This window comes from Mucor mucedo (genome assembly GCF_025094135.1).
Source record: "Mucor mucedo strain NRRL 3635 chromosome Unknown EV154scaffold_93, whole genome shotgun sequence".
NCBI lineage: Eukaryota > Fungi > Mucoromycota > Mucoromycetes > Mucorales > Mucoraceae > Mucor > Mucor mucedo.
Genome location: NW_026252377.1, coordinates 25290 through 39232, shown reverse-complemented (window position 1 = coordinate 39232; position 13943 = coordinate 25290). Strand labels below are relative to the sequence as shown.

Genomic DNA, 13943 nt, shown 5'->3' with positions numbered 1-13943 from the left:
GAGCGGGGAGAAGAAGGAGCTCACTCCTTAAACTGGAATAAAAAGTATAAAATTAGGGTGGAATGTTGGGTATTCGGTGACACTGTTGTAATTTCCCTGGGTTAGTTTCTATTCCTGGAAAAAAATTTCTTTGTTTGCCCCCTCTCCCCTCCATAATGGCACACAAAAAAGAAACGAGGGAGCATTGGCTATTAATTAACATGGTTGATTGAAATTGTGTATTTTCATATTATCAATCGTGTTTGTCTTGGCTTCTTCTTTTTAGAGTGACACCACGGATCGGCAGAAGAAGATTTTGAATTTATTGCACGTTTAATTTTCGTGTTACTCTTTAAATCTCACTCCATTATAACCTCTTGGCAAAAAAAAAAAAAAAAAAAAAAAAAATCCCATTTTATGCCATTCCCATATTGGAACAAGACTTAAACGTACTTGACTTTTTTTTTTTTCAATTGTTGCTGTCACTATAATTAGGATATCTATCCATTCAGTAATCGTAATGCTATTAATACTATATTGATTGACGCATTGCCAATTATTGTATGTAGTATTTAGCAAATCAAATCAATGTTACCATGGTTCATACTCGTTGCTGTATGTTGTTTGACCCACGGGAACAATGTGAAATCTGACATTGAATTGTGTTGGTTGTAGTAAACAACTTTAGGGGGGAGCGGGGAGGCCAAAACTCAAGAAGTTGAAGGCATATGCTATTTTTGTATTTAATCAAATAAAACAGAATGATATATGTATCAATTGATACATTAACAATTCAGTTGACTCTGAATTATTAATTACAGTAAGAAAACCGTAATTCCTATATGTCACTCGATTTTTTTTTTTTTTTTTTTTTTTTTTTTGTGTATAAAAAAAAATAGAAAAAAAGGTTACCATACCATCTTTCTTTTCTATCTATCTATTTTTTTTTTTATATATATATATATCTTGGGAAAAAAAAGTATGCCGTTTTCTAAAGTTCATGAAGTCAGTAATAGAATGCAATTCTTATCCCCACCCGTTACTCCAAAGCAGATATTTGAGACTTCATTTCATACAACAGGCAGACAAATTGAAGAGGAGTATTGGGATTCTACATCGACCGAAGCTTCCTCTTCACCTTCTTCCTCCTCTTACTATTTACCTACATTAACTGACCCCAAGGCAAGAACCAAGAACACAGTGATGTTTACATCCATTGTTCTATCTTCCAAAAGAAAGCAGACACCAGTGCGCTCATTGCCTGCCTCGACGGAGGGAACTTTTTTTATGCCTACCTTTATAACCTCGCCTGCGAAAAAGAAGACAAAGAAGCATGTGAACATCAACACGAGTCAACAAAAACCTCCAACACCACCTCTACCATCAAAGGATGGACCGAGCCCGTTACCCACCATCATCAAGTCGGTTGCACCAAATCAGAAAGTGGAGGATAGCGTAATTCTCGCACCAGAAGTATTGAACGACCAACAGAAAGATGAAATATGTATCAATAAAAAGGCCAAAACAAGCGAGGCATACATCTACGATACCTTGAGCGCGGACTGGGATCAAGCAGCCGTATTCCTAAATAATGAGCATTGGATACCTAATGTCGATGTCTTCAATAGAAGGCCAATGGTCCGAATTTCCTGGAAAGGTATGTCCAATGAATATTCTCTATTCTTATCATCACGATTGCAAGAAAACTAAACTCATTTTACCCTAACAAAAAAAGGATCTCCACTTAAAATCCGTAATATGCCTTATTTTGAAAAATTGCACGCTGGTGAAGTCACCATTGCCGCTACACTTCGATTAACACCTGAACAGTATCTCAAATGTAAATGGGCTCTTATCCTCGCAGCAAAAGATGCTTCTGAAAACAACACCTTGTTTCGTAAATCGGAGGCGCAAAAAGTTTGCTGTATTGATGTGAACAAAACAAGCGTTCTGTGGAATGCATTTGGCAAACTGGGTTGGCTGGGGTCCAAGTGGCCTCAATAAAGAAAGCTTAATATTCTTGCTCAGCTACAAAATCACAATTGTCTTTCTTATTGTATTTCTATATCCCCCCACTCGCTCCATCCCCCCAACCCTTCACTCAATTTCTGTAAATAACATGCCCCATTCACCTATTTATCTATTTATGCCCTGCTATGTTTATTCATATAAGCCCTCCAAATTAATAAAAAACAATTGTAAATCGAAATTGTATACATGTCCTGCTTTTGTAACACTAAACAAAAGCGCAGTATGGGCTGAAGCTTCTTTTCTACTAAACAAACGTGCAATGGCAGTTATTTTTGGTTTTTATTTCAGTTTATTGTTAGTTTAAACTGTAGATAGACATAAATTATCACTTTCACAAAAAAAAAAAAAAAAATCAAATGGAGGGGGGGGGAGGGGAGCGCTCTTTCGGAGGAAAACTGGATCACGATTTCTTAAAATAGCGAGTATAGTAACCAGTCACTTTATAAGATGTAAGCGTATGTTTTTTGTGTAGGTTTCATAGCAGGATCAGAAACTAGTAGTATACTACAATGGCTCACATAGGATCTGGACTTATTATAAGTTCTACTCTGCTTTCTTGGGTAATTCAATCGCCAAGTATGGCGGATGGCACTAGCACAATTAAAAGGTTGGGTGTAAATGTAAATTGTTATTATTATTCGCGATGAGGTCATATCATTTCATCTTATCTGATTGATTGAAAAAAAAAGGCATGTGGCACAACCCAGCTATATTTTATATAAACTCACATGTTGAGTCGCTTTTTCATCATGTTGCCTCTAGTAAAAAATGACTGTCCTCTTCATGAAAAATACGGGTTTTTTTTTTAAAAATACATAACTAGGGATAGTATCGATCTCCACTTTAAGCGGTTTTTTTTTTGTTTTTCAGATTTAAAATTAAGTTATTAAAAATCTAGATTAATTGAAAACTTATTAGAAAGGAAGCAATATCGTTTATCCTTCGGAACTCAGCTTCTATGGTTCTTTCTCATTCTATAGCTATATCTTTCATCATGATTGGTTATCGCGGTATATTAACATCAGTCTATATTATAGATCAAAAAGCACGATCACCCCCTTGTCTGCTTATGCTTTGCTTACGAAATCCATTTTTTTTTGTTTTTTTTTTTTTTTTTTTTTTTATTTAGAAGAAATTGGTAATTATCGACAGTAAGCAAATATCAACTTCTGGATCCCTGTTCCCTAAAGCTAAATTAGCGCAACCTTTGCTGTAGTAATAATATAACATTGTGATAGCAATATATATAACCCTTCACCCATGATGCTGTGACCAAACAAACAAACAAACAAAAAAAAAAAATCACCCCATAAAAAAAAATGCATTGCTGTATTATTATTGTCTATTAACCGTATTGTAATATTTTCTCTTTTTTATTACATTATTATGATATTATGGATTTTGTACTTAGTATATATTGTGTTGGGGGAATTTGTTCGCAAAATAAAAGAAAAAAAAATTCTAGATGGTCCGGCCATCGTTTAATATGGAGTGAAAGGTTAAAAAAAAAAAATGAAATGATAAAGAGAGAAACGCACTAAAAAAAACCAGAGGTGTAAACAGAGGGGGTAAATAAATACATTATACTTGCTCTTCTTGAATTGATGGTTCATCATCCTCTTCTTTCGAAAGTGTTTCGACTTCATCGCTTTCGATATCAAACAAGTAATGGTAATTTAAGATGAGATATTTCACAATGTTTTGATGATGTCCCAAATTTGACATGGTGGTGGCAAACGATGCGGGACCAGGTGTTGGTTGTAGTAAAGTAGGTCCAAACACAATCGCTAGATTGGTGGCATACATATGATTCGTCGCTTCAAAATCGGTAACGCTATGATAAATCATGACACGGTCAGCTTCCTATTATTCTTTCTTTACAAAAAAGTACAACTTACATGACAAAATGTTCAATAATTCGTTTTAACAATATGTAATTCGATTCAGGTAATTTTTTGATGACTTTCTTGATCAGATACACACGCTCATCATGATCCTCTGAAGCTATATTTGTTTAAATATTAAAGAAGATCGGTCAATATGGTTTTATAAAAGAGCAGCGCGTTCTATTGTATTTACCTGAAGCATGAATGAATTCATCATAATAAGTGTACGTCAACAAAGGCTCTGGAAGCTCTCTCAAAAACTGCTTAAATGCATCTGCTACAACATTGATATCCGCCCATGCAGGACTATTCAGGTCCACTGATGCAACATCCTTATTAAATTCCGCCTTCAATGCACTCACAACGGATCCTGTACCAGCCACACGGTAAATACCCACTTCTTCAAGTCCTCGTAGTTCTATTTCTCGAATGCATTTTGTCACCACTTTGGGTATATTGCCATCACGCATCAAACTATCCAGGGGGACACCGTACACCGAGGACCTAGAAGCAGATTGGTTTCGACTACCAGAGCTCAAGAAGGCCGCGGTTTGACGATTTCCTTCATAATCCAAGGATTCGGCCGCAAGTACACTCTGACGTTTGACAGCTCCTTCTCTAGCAGAGTTATTGACATGTTGCATCCAATCATGCATATCTTCTCGATTCATGGCTTGAAATAGGTATTGCCCACCTTCCTCCGTCACGACACGGAACACAAAATCACGCTTCGTATAAGTGCTAGCTACCGATGTCGTAGAGTGGATCAAGTTAATCACGGTAGATGCTTTTGTTGTTGACATGTATTCTTGAGGCGGGTCAATTTGAATATGGGGTGGGAATGATTGCTGTGCTGGTGAAACAATCATGGATTGCGGCCTCAAATTTCGAAGAAAAGAATTGATACGAGGCATGACACTATGATGCTGTTGCTGATGTTGCTGGTGTTGATGCTGCTGTTGTTGTGTACAAGACTTATTCAACCCGGCCTTTCGGTCTTGTTTTTCTACCATACGCGCTTGTTCAATTTGTTTCTTTTGAAGCTTATGCTGAAGTGATAACCACTCTTTATCAATACGATCACGTTCTTTAAAATCGCGTTTTAATTTGTCCATTTGTTCCGTGACCAATTTACTGAAGACCGTGGTGCGAGAAATATGAGATTTACTGGTAGCCCCACGAAGCACCAAGCTACCAGAAGACGAGCCCAAGGATGCCTTCTTATTCTCTCGTGCGGCCACTTCTTTCAGTCCTTTCCATGTATCTTTTGAAAAACTCGGCGAGATTAAAAACGACATACTGATTCCTTTAGCTTCAGTTTGCTGCTCATCTAAATCCACCTGTACATTCATGATCAACTGCAGGAATTGATACACGCAACGCCGCTTATCGAAATTAATCATGCTATCTTTTTTATCAAAGGTATCAGGAATATGAAAACATAGTTCCATGATGCGTTCAAATATCCAGCCGAGACTCGGTACCACTAATTGCTGTTGGCTGGAAACGGTAGAAGAAGCAATCGATGAATTCGAAAAGGTGGAAGAAATGGTACGTGAAGTATTAGATGACACCATGGGTTGAATTTTCTGAATTTGATTCAACAAATTTTCCAGCGTATCGATATTCGCATGTCCATGTTGCATCGCTACATCGTTCCAGGCCTTGGTAAAAATACGTACTTCGGGACTCACCAGCGCACTCGCAATAGCATATTCCACAAATCCAGGTACTCGACTACCAGCACAGTTTTTGCCTCCCATGGTTGCCTCCTTGAGCTCGGGAAATAACGTCATTTTTTCACTCGAGATTTTGCTCAACGTTACAATCTGTAAAAATTTCTCGATCCGTAATACACGTGTCTTGGAATCGATTTCTATGGCAGCGATTTCATTAATGACCCAACTACGGATAATAAAATGCATGCAATATAGGTATTGAATTGAACCAGGAAAGGCCAACAAGAGATCATCATCTGAAAATGCAGAGGGAGAGACAACCGATCTTCTAGCACCTTCAATAGCCGTAAATATATCAGACACAATGACTTCGTCTGCCAAGACATGATAATTGGGTAAATGAGATGAAGGTGCGTCTAAAACGGGAGCAAGAGAAGCGGACATTCGAGACGTTCTGGACGGTTTACGGGCTGGAAGCCAGGCGTACAAGTCCCCCGATTGAGCTTCAAAAACATCAAATGTCTGGATCCAGTCTTGCATCGTGACAGCTCCAAATAACTGACGCACCGCCTTATCCACCTGTTCTAGAAGAGCCTCGGGTCCAAAATTATCGACCAAACTCTTGGCATCTGTATCACGCTGTTTGGTGGAGATGGACAATGGAACGAGTTTATTGGTTGCCAGCTGTAAAGTGGTATGATACCGCTGTGTACCACTGGTTAATTGTCTGTACAATTCCTCAGCTCCTCGTGTACTTTCTGGATCGAATTGAATTGCTTTCATATCATAGCAAGGAGATAGACTTTTTCGTACAAATTGCGTTCGCAAGTCCATGATGCGTTGTTCAATCGTATGTGCCATCGTCAAAGCCTCCATATGCTGTGTCTTCTTTTCTTCGTCGGTTTCATCTGTATGATTTAATAATGGACCACGCCATTCTTCCAAAGCAATTTTAGCATTTGTTAAAAACACGCCAATATATTTCGAGATTTCAATCTCATCAATGAAATCATACGGATGTTCTTCCAACCAATACAGGAACAAGTTCAGCACCCGAAGTTGAATATCAGCTACCTTTTTCCAATCGTAAAGGTCAATATTCGATGTCTCTTCCTTTTCCGCTGAACTACTGTCGGGTGAAAAATACGTTTCTAATAAGATCAAGGAATCCTTTCGTTTCTTTTTCAAATTGGCTCGACATTTGGATTTGGCGTCCATAAACTTCTTTCGAAGCATATCGAGTAAATGTGTGGCAGAACAATAGATTCGAAAAGTTGCGAAAAATACATTGATATACTCTTCTTCATCCATAGCCACTTTACCAGGTTGCACTTGATGTTGAAGTCCTTCCGCTAACGACATCATTTGCCATTGATCTTTAATCGCCTCTTCATGTGGTAAGATACCACGTACAAGACAGTCCACTAAATGTTCCAAGTGTCCTGCCTTTATCGTCACTAGCAAAGCGTCTTCATCATCTTCAAGTTCGTCTGGATGCAAGTTATGTTTTAAAAAAGAAAGCATTTAGTAAGATAATGTACGTTTTTTTCTTATAACACTATGCGTACCCTTCTTCAAGAAATCAATTGAATGAGAAGACTCTGTCTTTTTTAATGACTCATTATCACCTACAATAGCTTCTTTCTTGAGAAGAGCAGCTGCTTTAAACACCAACTCATTTTGTTGCACACTCAAGATAATTTCTCCATTATGACCGTACTGTGCCGCATGACTTCTTCTGTGTGCTTCAATTAAAGCCTTTGTAGAGTACGTGCGATGATGTCGATTTGATATCAATGAACCTAACCAAGTCCTACTATTTTCAGTTTCTAACAGGTCGAGTTTACTCGTACTGGATGAAGATGCATTGGGATTGCCACTGCCTGGTGGGAAACTATAAGTACGACGTCTAAATGCCTTTCGATTCGCCCCTTTACACGGAGATACAGAAGCATCATGACTTGTGTTGAAACTGGAGCTAGACGTACAAGAACTTGATTTCTTGCCATCCTCTAAAAATGATCGAATGGATCGAATGCTATTATTAGCTCCCGTCTTGCTCGACTTTTTATGCACCGAGGATGTGGTTGAAATAGCAGATGTGGATGCCGTCGAAGTCAGACTTGTTGAACCTGGTAATGTTGTCGAAGTAGTAGCTGTGGTCGTTACTAAATGCAAGGTAAAAATAGTTAGCTTCAAGGGCCAAAAAAAAAAAAAAAGATGTATATAAATTACACATGTACACTTACCATTATCAACATCCAATATGGTGCAGTTATCAAGGATGCTAGGGAATACCAAGGAAGAGGTGGAAGGGGGTGCGACATCCGTATTGGTTGATTGACCAGGACGACCAGTATACTTGCGACGATCGTAGCTTTGACCGAATATTCTTGGTTCACAAGAAAGAGAGCATTCTTGAAGGTATTTATAATCATGCGGTACAGACATCAGATCCGTGATAGAGTGCTCAAAGAACATCTGCAGAGGTCCGACTACTGGGAGCAACTTGACTTGTTCTGGATCATAATCTAACTTGGTTTCTTTCCACTGATTTAAGCTTTGCGTAATGGTATCATAGATGCATTGGCATTCCTCAAAATTGATTGTGTTTGGCGCTAATAACTTCTTCACATGTTTTCGAAGGCGATCTACTGATTGTCGAATTGTACCAAAGAAGGGCAACGTTGGTAATGAAAAAGGCGTCTGCACTGTTTCATTAAATGGAAGATGATCAAGCACACGAGAGAATTTACAGACATTTTTATCCCAGCCTTCGGCCCAGATGTCTTGAGTAAATAATCCATAATCAGACAATACAGTCACCCATTCTGTTTGTACACGATGGACCAATTCACGATCAACTGCTTTCCAAGTCTCTCTTAATCGAATAATGCCAACAGAACAAACCCCCATAGCAACCGCACACCAACCGGTCATATCACGCAATTCCAATAGATGAATACCAATGCGAATCCAATGCTCTAAAAGCTTTGAACGAATCAGCATGCATTCCTCTGGTTCCTGCTGTGTATCAATGAGGATTTGATTTCGAATGAGTTTTGTCAAGAAATGTGGAGCGACAGTCGTAAATAAGAGCGAGTTTAACATCTGAACGGAAAGCTGGGGTCTAGGTAAGTAAGATAATGGATTGATTAGGTCCTTTTCGTACTGCTTTTGTTTAGAATAATGAAATAAATAAATCTGTTGAGCGAAACCCAATGGATCAATCACGAGAAATACAGCAGGTGTGAGGCCTGTGATCAATAGGTTGGATAAATTGATTGAGTTTCTACGCTTTCCCTCGATGTCATACGCAGTGATATTCTCGACTTCCTCTTGACTGAGTATTTCTTCTTCTTCATCCTCTTCTCTCAATAAGAATAAATTGGGATTATCGGCGGACAAGATCAGATCACGATTAAAATCACAATTCTTGATTCCATTTTGGTTGACAGTATTGAGTACCAGCTCTTTTACTTGGTTTGCCTTCGTTTTGTTTATTATATGGTCACTATCCAATATGGTCATCATACCTGAAGCAACATCACCCATAACGTCTAATTGAAATTGCTTACACCAAATGGTGAATATATCAAATAAACGGTCTTGCAATTCCGAGTTCATAGAGATGACTAAATGGAACTGAGAGAGCAATTTTGAAGCGGTTGTGAAAGTGGTATAAGTAGTTATAAATGTATTTAGTAGACGCATATCATGATTAAACAACAATTCATGGATCAAAGCATTGATGGAACCACCTTTTATTGTTGATGCATCGGACCGATGATCCCGAATCAAATCCAAATGATATCTTTGTGTAGCGTCGTACAGTTCATCTTTTTGTTCGTATTCTGAAAAGGTGGAGATCCATAACTGACCGATTTCATGATTTTGGATCGAAAAAGAACCTAAAATGGATGATGGATTATTTATGCTAAACAGGAGTACACCGTCAGAATTTAAATGATTTGAATGGATGTTTAATATTGACAAGGAATTTTTCGATTCAATTTTCCATAGATTATCACTCTTTACGCAAATGTACAAATAGCCATCATTCGTTAAGACTAAATTCACTTTTCGAACAGGTAATTTCGTAATCTCGTTTAGTTCCATAAAGACCGTTCCCTTGGCAACGATGTCGGGTGCAAATAAGATGAGTTGTGATTCAGCATCGAATTCAGCTCTCTGTAAATTAATGTCCTTTATATTATTATTTGTACTGGAAATACTGGTATTGGATAATGAAAAAGTGAGCGATTGCTGTGACGGGAATAATGATTTGAGTGGTGATTCTGTTGTTAATTTATACAGGTATAATTTATGACCTCTGAGTATCACTCGATATAATTTCCATCCACTCGTTTGTTTATGAAATGGTTTGAAATCTGTCTTCTTGAACAAATATCCTTCCTTTATCACAATGAAACTAGTACGTTTCTCTGTATTGCTAGTTGAATTCCTACGCTTACGTGGTGTAACTAACGCGTCAAATTTGGAAATCGTATCTGCATCTGCTTGTTGCATCAAGGACTCCATCCCCATCATGGACATTGGTCGAGTTGCTCTCGTTTTCACTCTGGGTATCACCTTGGTTGTAAACTCGCTCGAATCCTCAAACGATTTCGACATTGTCGGTTCCTTGTTGTTGCTACTCTCAATCGCCCATGGTTTCGACGGCGTGGTTGTTATTGTTGGTGTAGTTGACCGACTAGAAGAAGTAGACGGTCTAGGACTGCTATCGACATTGTTGTCTGCCACCTGTTGTCCAAGAAAGAACCGGTTCTTTATGAAAGAAAACGCATTAGACCGATGGCCAGGTAAAGCGAGATCTTCTTCAGAAGAACGCGGTGTAGCAGGTGTTCCTTTAGCTTTTTTAGACTTCATTCGCCCCAAAAAAAGACGGCGATATATGTATGTAAAGGAAAAAGAAAATAATAATAATAATTGTAAAAACAAAAACAAAAAAAGGGAAAAAAAAAGAAAATTTCAGTTGGGGAAAAAACTCCCCTATGTTCCCTCCTTTTTTTTTTATATGTGTTTATTTATAATGTTATGAGTAATATACATGAAATATATATGTGTATGTCCGTTTAGCTTGGAGTTTTTTTTTTATTTGTATATTTTATTCGGCGTGATTAAAGAGATAACTTACACTCTCACCATTGTGCTAAGATAAAGAAATGAAATAAAGTCAGGTTAGATCGCATGCAGGAGATGATCTTCTTTTTTTGTGCTCAGAATACTTACGGTTCTTCTTATTGCCTCAGCAAGTGTGTTGGAGATATCAATCACGATCAACTTGGAGCACTGATCGCTCTTTTCCTTGGGAATAGGGAAAGTATTGGTAACAACCAACTAATAAATATAAAAAAAGGGTATAAATAAATAGGGTCAATTATTATCATTCAAGGAGGATTTTAATATTACCTTGTATACACTATCACAAGCTTCAATCTTTTTGATAGCATCTCCACTTAATACACCATGAGTGGCGATAATATAAACCTTATCTGCTCCACACTTCTTAACCAAATGGTCGGCTGCATCCACAAAGGTACCAACATTATCAATGATATCGTCCTATTCATTCTTTTTTAGCATCATTCTTTCTTGTCTGTCTACACACTACTACTATTACTTACGGTCAAGAAGGCAACCTTACCCTTGACATCACCAACCAAGGTGATTGTGCTCTCGCCATCCTTATCGGCAACAACAGTCACAGCAGCATTCAAAATATCACCATTGACACCAGCTTCGTTCAATGAAGAGATGGAAGCAATCAAATCTTCCTTATCCTCCTTTTGCTTGAGGACTTCTTCTTCGTAGACACGGACAGTGGAGTCACCTTCACCAGACTTGGGCATACCACTGTAAGGACGGTTTTGTCCTTGAGGTCCCATACGAGAACGATCCTTATGGATCAAGGCAAAATCGAGGCGGAGAGCATCAGCCAAAGAAGTGACACGCTTGGCTCCACCGGCATTCTTGGATACAATCACACCGTTTTGCCAGTTGGGAACAGTTTGAGTGATCCAACGAGCAATGACAGGTTCAGCATACAAGTTATCTACAGGACGTTGGAAGAAACCTTGCATTTGTGAAGCGTGAAGATCCATGGTCTAATAACATATGTCAATAATAAAATCTTATAAACTATTACATTCATATTTTACAATAATGTGATCAACACCAGCAACAGCCAACATGTTGGCCACAACTAATAAAGGACATGTCAGTATCATGACTCTCACGTTCAAAAAACCCAAAAAAAAACTTACGTTTAGCAGTAATACTAGTTCTACCCTTACGCTTACTTTGCTTGCAGTAAGGAAAGTAAGGAAGAACGGCAGTAATTCTCTTACCGGAACCAATACGAGCAGCTTGAATCATGATACAAAGTTCGATAATGTTATCATTCATGTTGTTAGAACCAGACTGAATAATAAAGACATCCTCATTACGAACAGAGACACCTATAAAGCGTTGTGTTTAATGTCATTGTTTCAACCTATACGAAATAACTTACGAATCTCTACATTGGTTTCCTTGTTACTAAACTTTTGCAAAGTACACTCAGAAAGAGGAGTACCAAGACGCTTGGTAACAAGTGCGGCAAGCTCAGGATGAGAGGAACCAGCTAAAATCTTGGTGTTACGCATTGGAGACAAAAAATGTTGATGTTAATACACTTCAAAAAAAACCACCTTGTTTCTTTTTTTTTTTTTTTTTTTTTTTTTCTCATCGAGAAAACCGAGTCACTATTTTGACCCAAATGAATGACATTGCCCGATCTTGGTTATGGTTACACACGCACTGCAATCCCTTCTCCCGGTTGCGATAGACATTAGAAATGTACAATGTTGATATGTTCACCCCTTCCCTTCCATTTCAAAACCTTCTGTCATCCATGCATTCATAACTGCTCCTTATCCCCATCAGTGGTACTCTAGTAAAAGAGGGCTGAGAAAGTCAATATATAAGCCCAAATCCTCGACAGACGCATTGTATCGAAATTAAATTGCATTACTTCTCAGTCCAGTAAATTACCTGGGTCACCAACCTACACTTAAGATATCTTTTACATATTAAATCAGAGCTGTCCGAGTCTGTTCCTGAATTAAAAGATGATCAACATTTTATCAATGTAATTGATTAAGTCAGACTTGGCTAGCCCCGAGTAATTTACTTTTCTCTCTCTTTCTCTCTAGCCATAAGTTAATTTCTGTAAAAAGCGTGAATCAGCGTTAGTTATTTATTGTTTATTTGTAGGTAGTGTAATTTCATTAATATTAATTTCAATAGAGTGTTTTGATTGAATGATACGATAAACATACATTTTGTGTGTGGTCTGTGATTGCGTCAATACGTAATTCCAATTAAGCTAGTAGCAACATACATTATGATATTACGTAGTTATATTTTCCTGTTTGTTCACCATTATAAGCGACAAAAGACATTATAGCTAATGTACCTTTGAAACATATTCTATCCCCCAAAGATGAGGGAAAAAGAAGAAAAGTTTCGGAAAATCATGATATCATAAAACAAACAATTCATCTTTGGGGGTAAATATCACGCATGATTATTTTCAAAACATTGTTCATTTAGATCTTTTAATATATTAAATATCAGACTGATGACGTTCAAGTTCTTGTTGCTAGCTAACTAGTTTAATACATGTGTCTTCTCTCCCCTCCCCCATCCCGGAAGGATAATCTGTTGCATCGATCATCACGCACACATGTTTTAGAAACCGGCACATTCGCTTATTTTTGGGAATTAATCAGACATGTGGGGTTTTCTCTCGCCAATCAGCGTGTATTTCTTTTGTTTCTTATTCGGACATAGCGTCCATCCCCCCCTCCCTTCTTTTGACTATAGATTACACTTTATTCAGAAATTATTCGTTCACTGTTGCAAAAAATCGTTCAAAAATGAAATAAAAAATCGTTCAAAAATAAAATATAATATCATTCAAGGATGGAAATAAAAATGGGTATAAAAAAGTTAGAGCTTTCTTTAGAAAGTTAAACAATGCAATGTACTTACATGGAAAGGGTTGAGAGGTAGAGAAATATAAACAGAAATAAAATATAAGAACAAGTACAGTTAGTTATCTAGCAAGCAATAATAAAAAGCCTTACCAAAAAGTGTATTACGGGTAACACCAGCGATAACTGGCATGGATTATTATTCACCCATTGAGGACGTTTTTTTGAGTGGACATGACGTGCAAATCGTTCTGGAATTTGACCAGTGTTTCTTAAATTTAGAATTATTGAAACCATGTTCAAACAGGCGGCTAAATCTCTGTTCCAAAGCTTATACTGGAATCCTTGGGTTTGCATCTTGGTCATAC

At 37.7% G+C, this 13943-nt stretch overlaps 3 protein-coding genes across 3 annotated transcripts; 1 reads left to right on the top strand and 2 right to left on the bottom strand.

Moving 5' to 3' along the window:
* The first annotated feature begins 899 nt into the window (after positions 1 to 899).
* On the top strand, positions 900 to 2188 carry EV154DRAFT_518947 (uncharacterized protein). Its single transcript, XM_051602683.1, has 2 exons — positions 900 to 1628; positions 1707 to 2188. Exons 1-2 carry the CDS (start codon positions 961 to 963, stop codon positions 1981 to 1983), a joined length of 945 nt encoding a protein of 314 aa, XP_051454425.1. The 5' UTR covers positions 900 to 960; the 3' UTR covers positions 1984 to 2188.
* A 1173-nt stretch (positions 2189 to 3361) lies between these two features.
* Positions 3362 to 10535, bottom strand: EV154DRAFT_518939 (uncharacterized protein). The gene is made up of 5 exons (XM_051602682.1): positions 7825 to 10535; positions 7144 to 7743; positions 4090 to 7065; positions 3909 to 4014; positions 3362 to 3844 (listed from the first exon to the last, which is right to left on the bottom strand). The coding sequence occupies exons 1-5, from the start codon at positions 10463 to 10465 to the stop codon at positions 3592 to 3594; spliced, it is 6576 nt and encodes a 2191-aa protein (XP_051454424.1). The 5' UTR covers positions 10466 to 10535; the 3' UTR covers positions 3362 to 3591.
* On the bottom strand, positions 10522 to 12280 carry EV154DRAFT_545103 (phosphoribosyltransferase-like protein). Its single transcript, XM_051604638.1, has 7 exons — positions 12111 to 12280; positions 11863 to 12057; positions 11758 to 11801; positions 11224 to 11703; positions 11009 to 11161; positions 10829 to 10936; positions 10522 to 10748 (listed from the first exon to the last, which is right to left on the bottom strand). Exons 1-7 carry the CDS (start codon positions 12241 to 12243, stop codon positions 10704 to 10706), a joined length of 1158 nt encoding a protein of 385 aa, XP_051454423.1. The 5' UTR covers positions 12244 to 12280; the 3' UTR covers positions 10522 to 10703.
* Between the last annotated feature and the right edge of the window lie 1663 nt (positions 12281 to 13943).

Coding starts and splice junctions, on each gene's coding strand:
- EV154DRAFT_518947 (XM_051602683.1), top strand. CDS start 961: ATGCCGTTTTCTAAAGTTCATGAAGTCAGTAATAGAATGCAATTCTTA. Junction 1,629..1,706: donor AGGCCAATGGTCCGAATTTC/CTGGAAAGGTAT, acceptor TTTTACCCTAAC/AAAAAAAGGATCTCCACTTA.
- EV154DRAFT_518939 (XM_051602682.1), bottom strand. CDS start 10,465: ATGAAGTCTAAAAAAGCTAAAGGAACACCTGCTACACCGCGTTCTTCT. Junction 7,066..7,143: donor AATTGATTTCTTGAAGAAGG/GTACGCATAGTG, acceptor ACTTGCATCCAG/ACGAACTTGAAGATGATGAA. Junction 4,015..4,089: donor TGAATTCATTCATGCTTCAG/GTAAATACAATA, acceptor AAACAAATATAG/CTTCAGAGGATCATGATGAG.
- EV154DRAFT_545103 (XM_051604638.1), bottom strand. CDS start 12,243: ATGCGTAACACCAAGATTTTAGCTGGTTCCTCTCATCCTGAGCTTGCC. Junction 10,937..11,008: donor CTTGTGATAGTGTATACAAG/GTAATATTAAAA, acceptor TATATTTATTAG/TTGGTTGTTACCAATACTTT. Junction 10,749..10,828: donor CTGAGGCAATAAGAAGAACC/GTAAGTATTCTG, acceptor TCTTTATCTTAG/CACAATGGTGAGAGTGTAAG.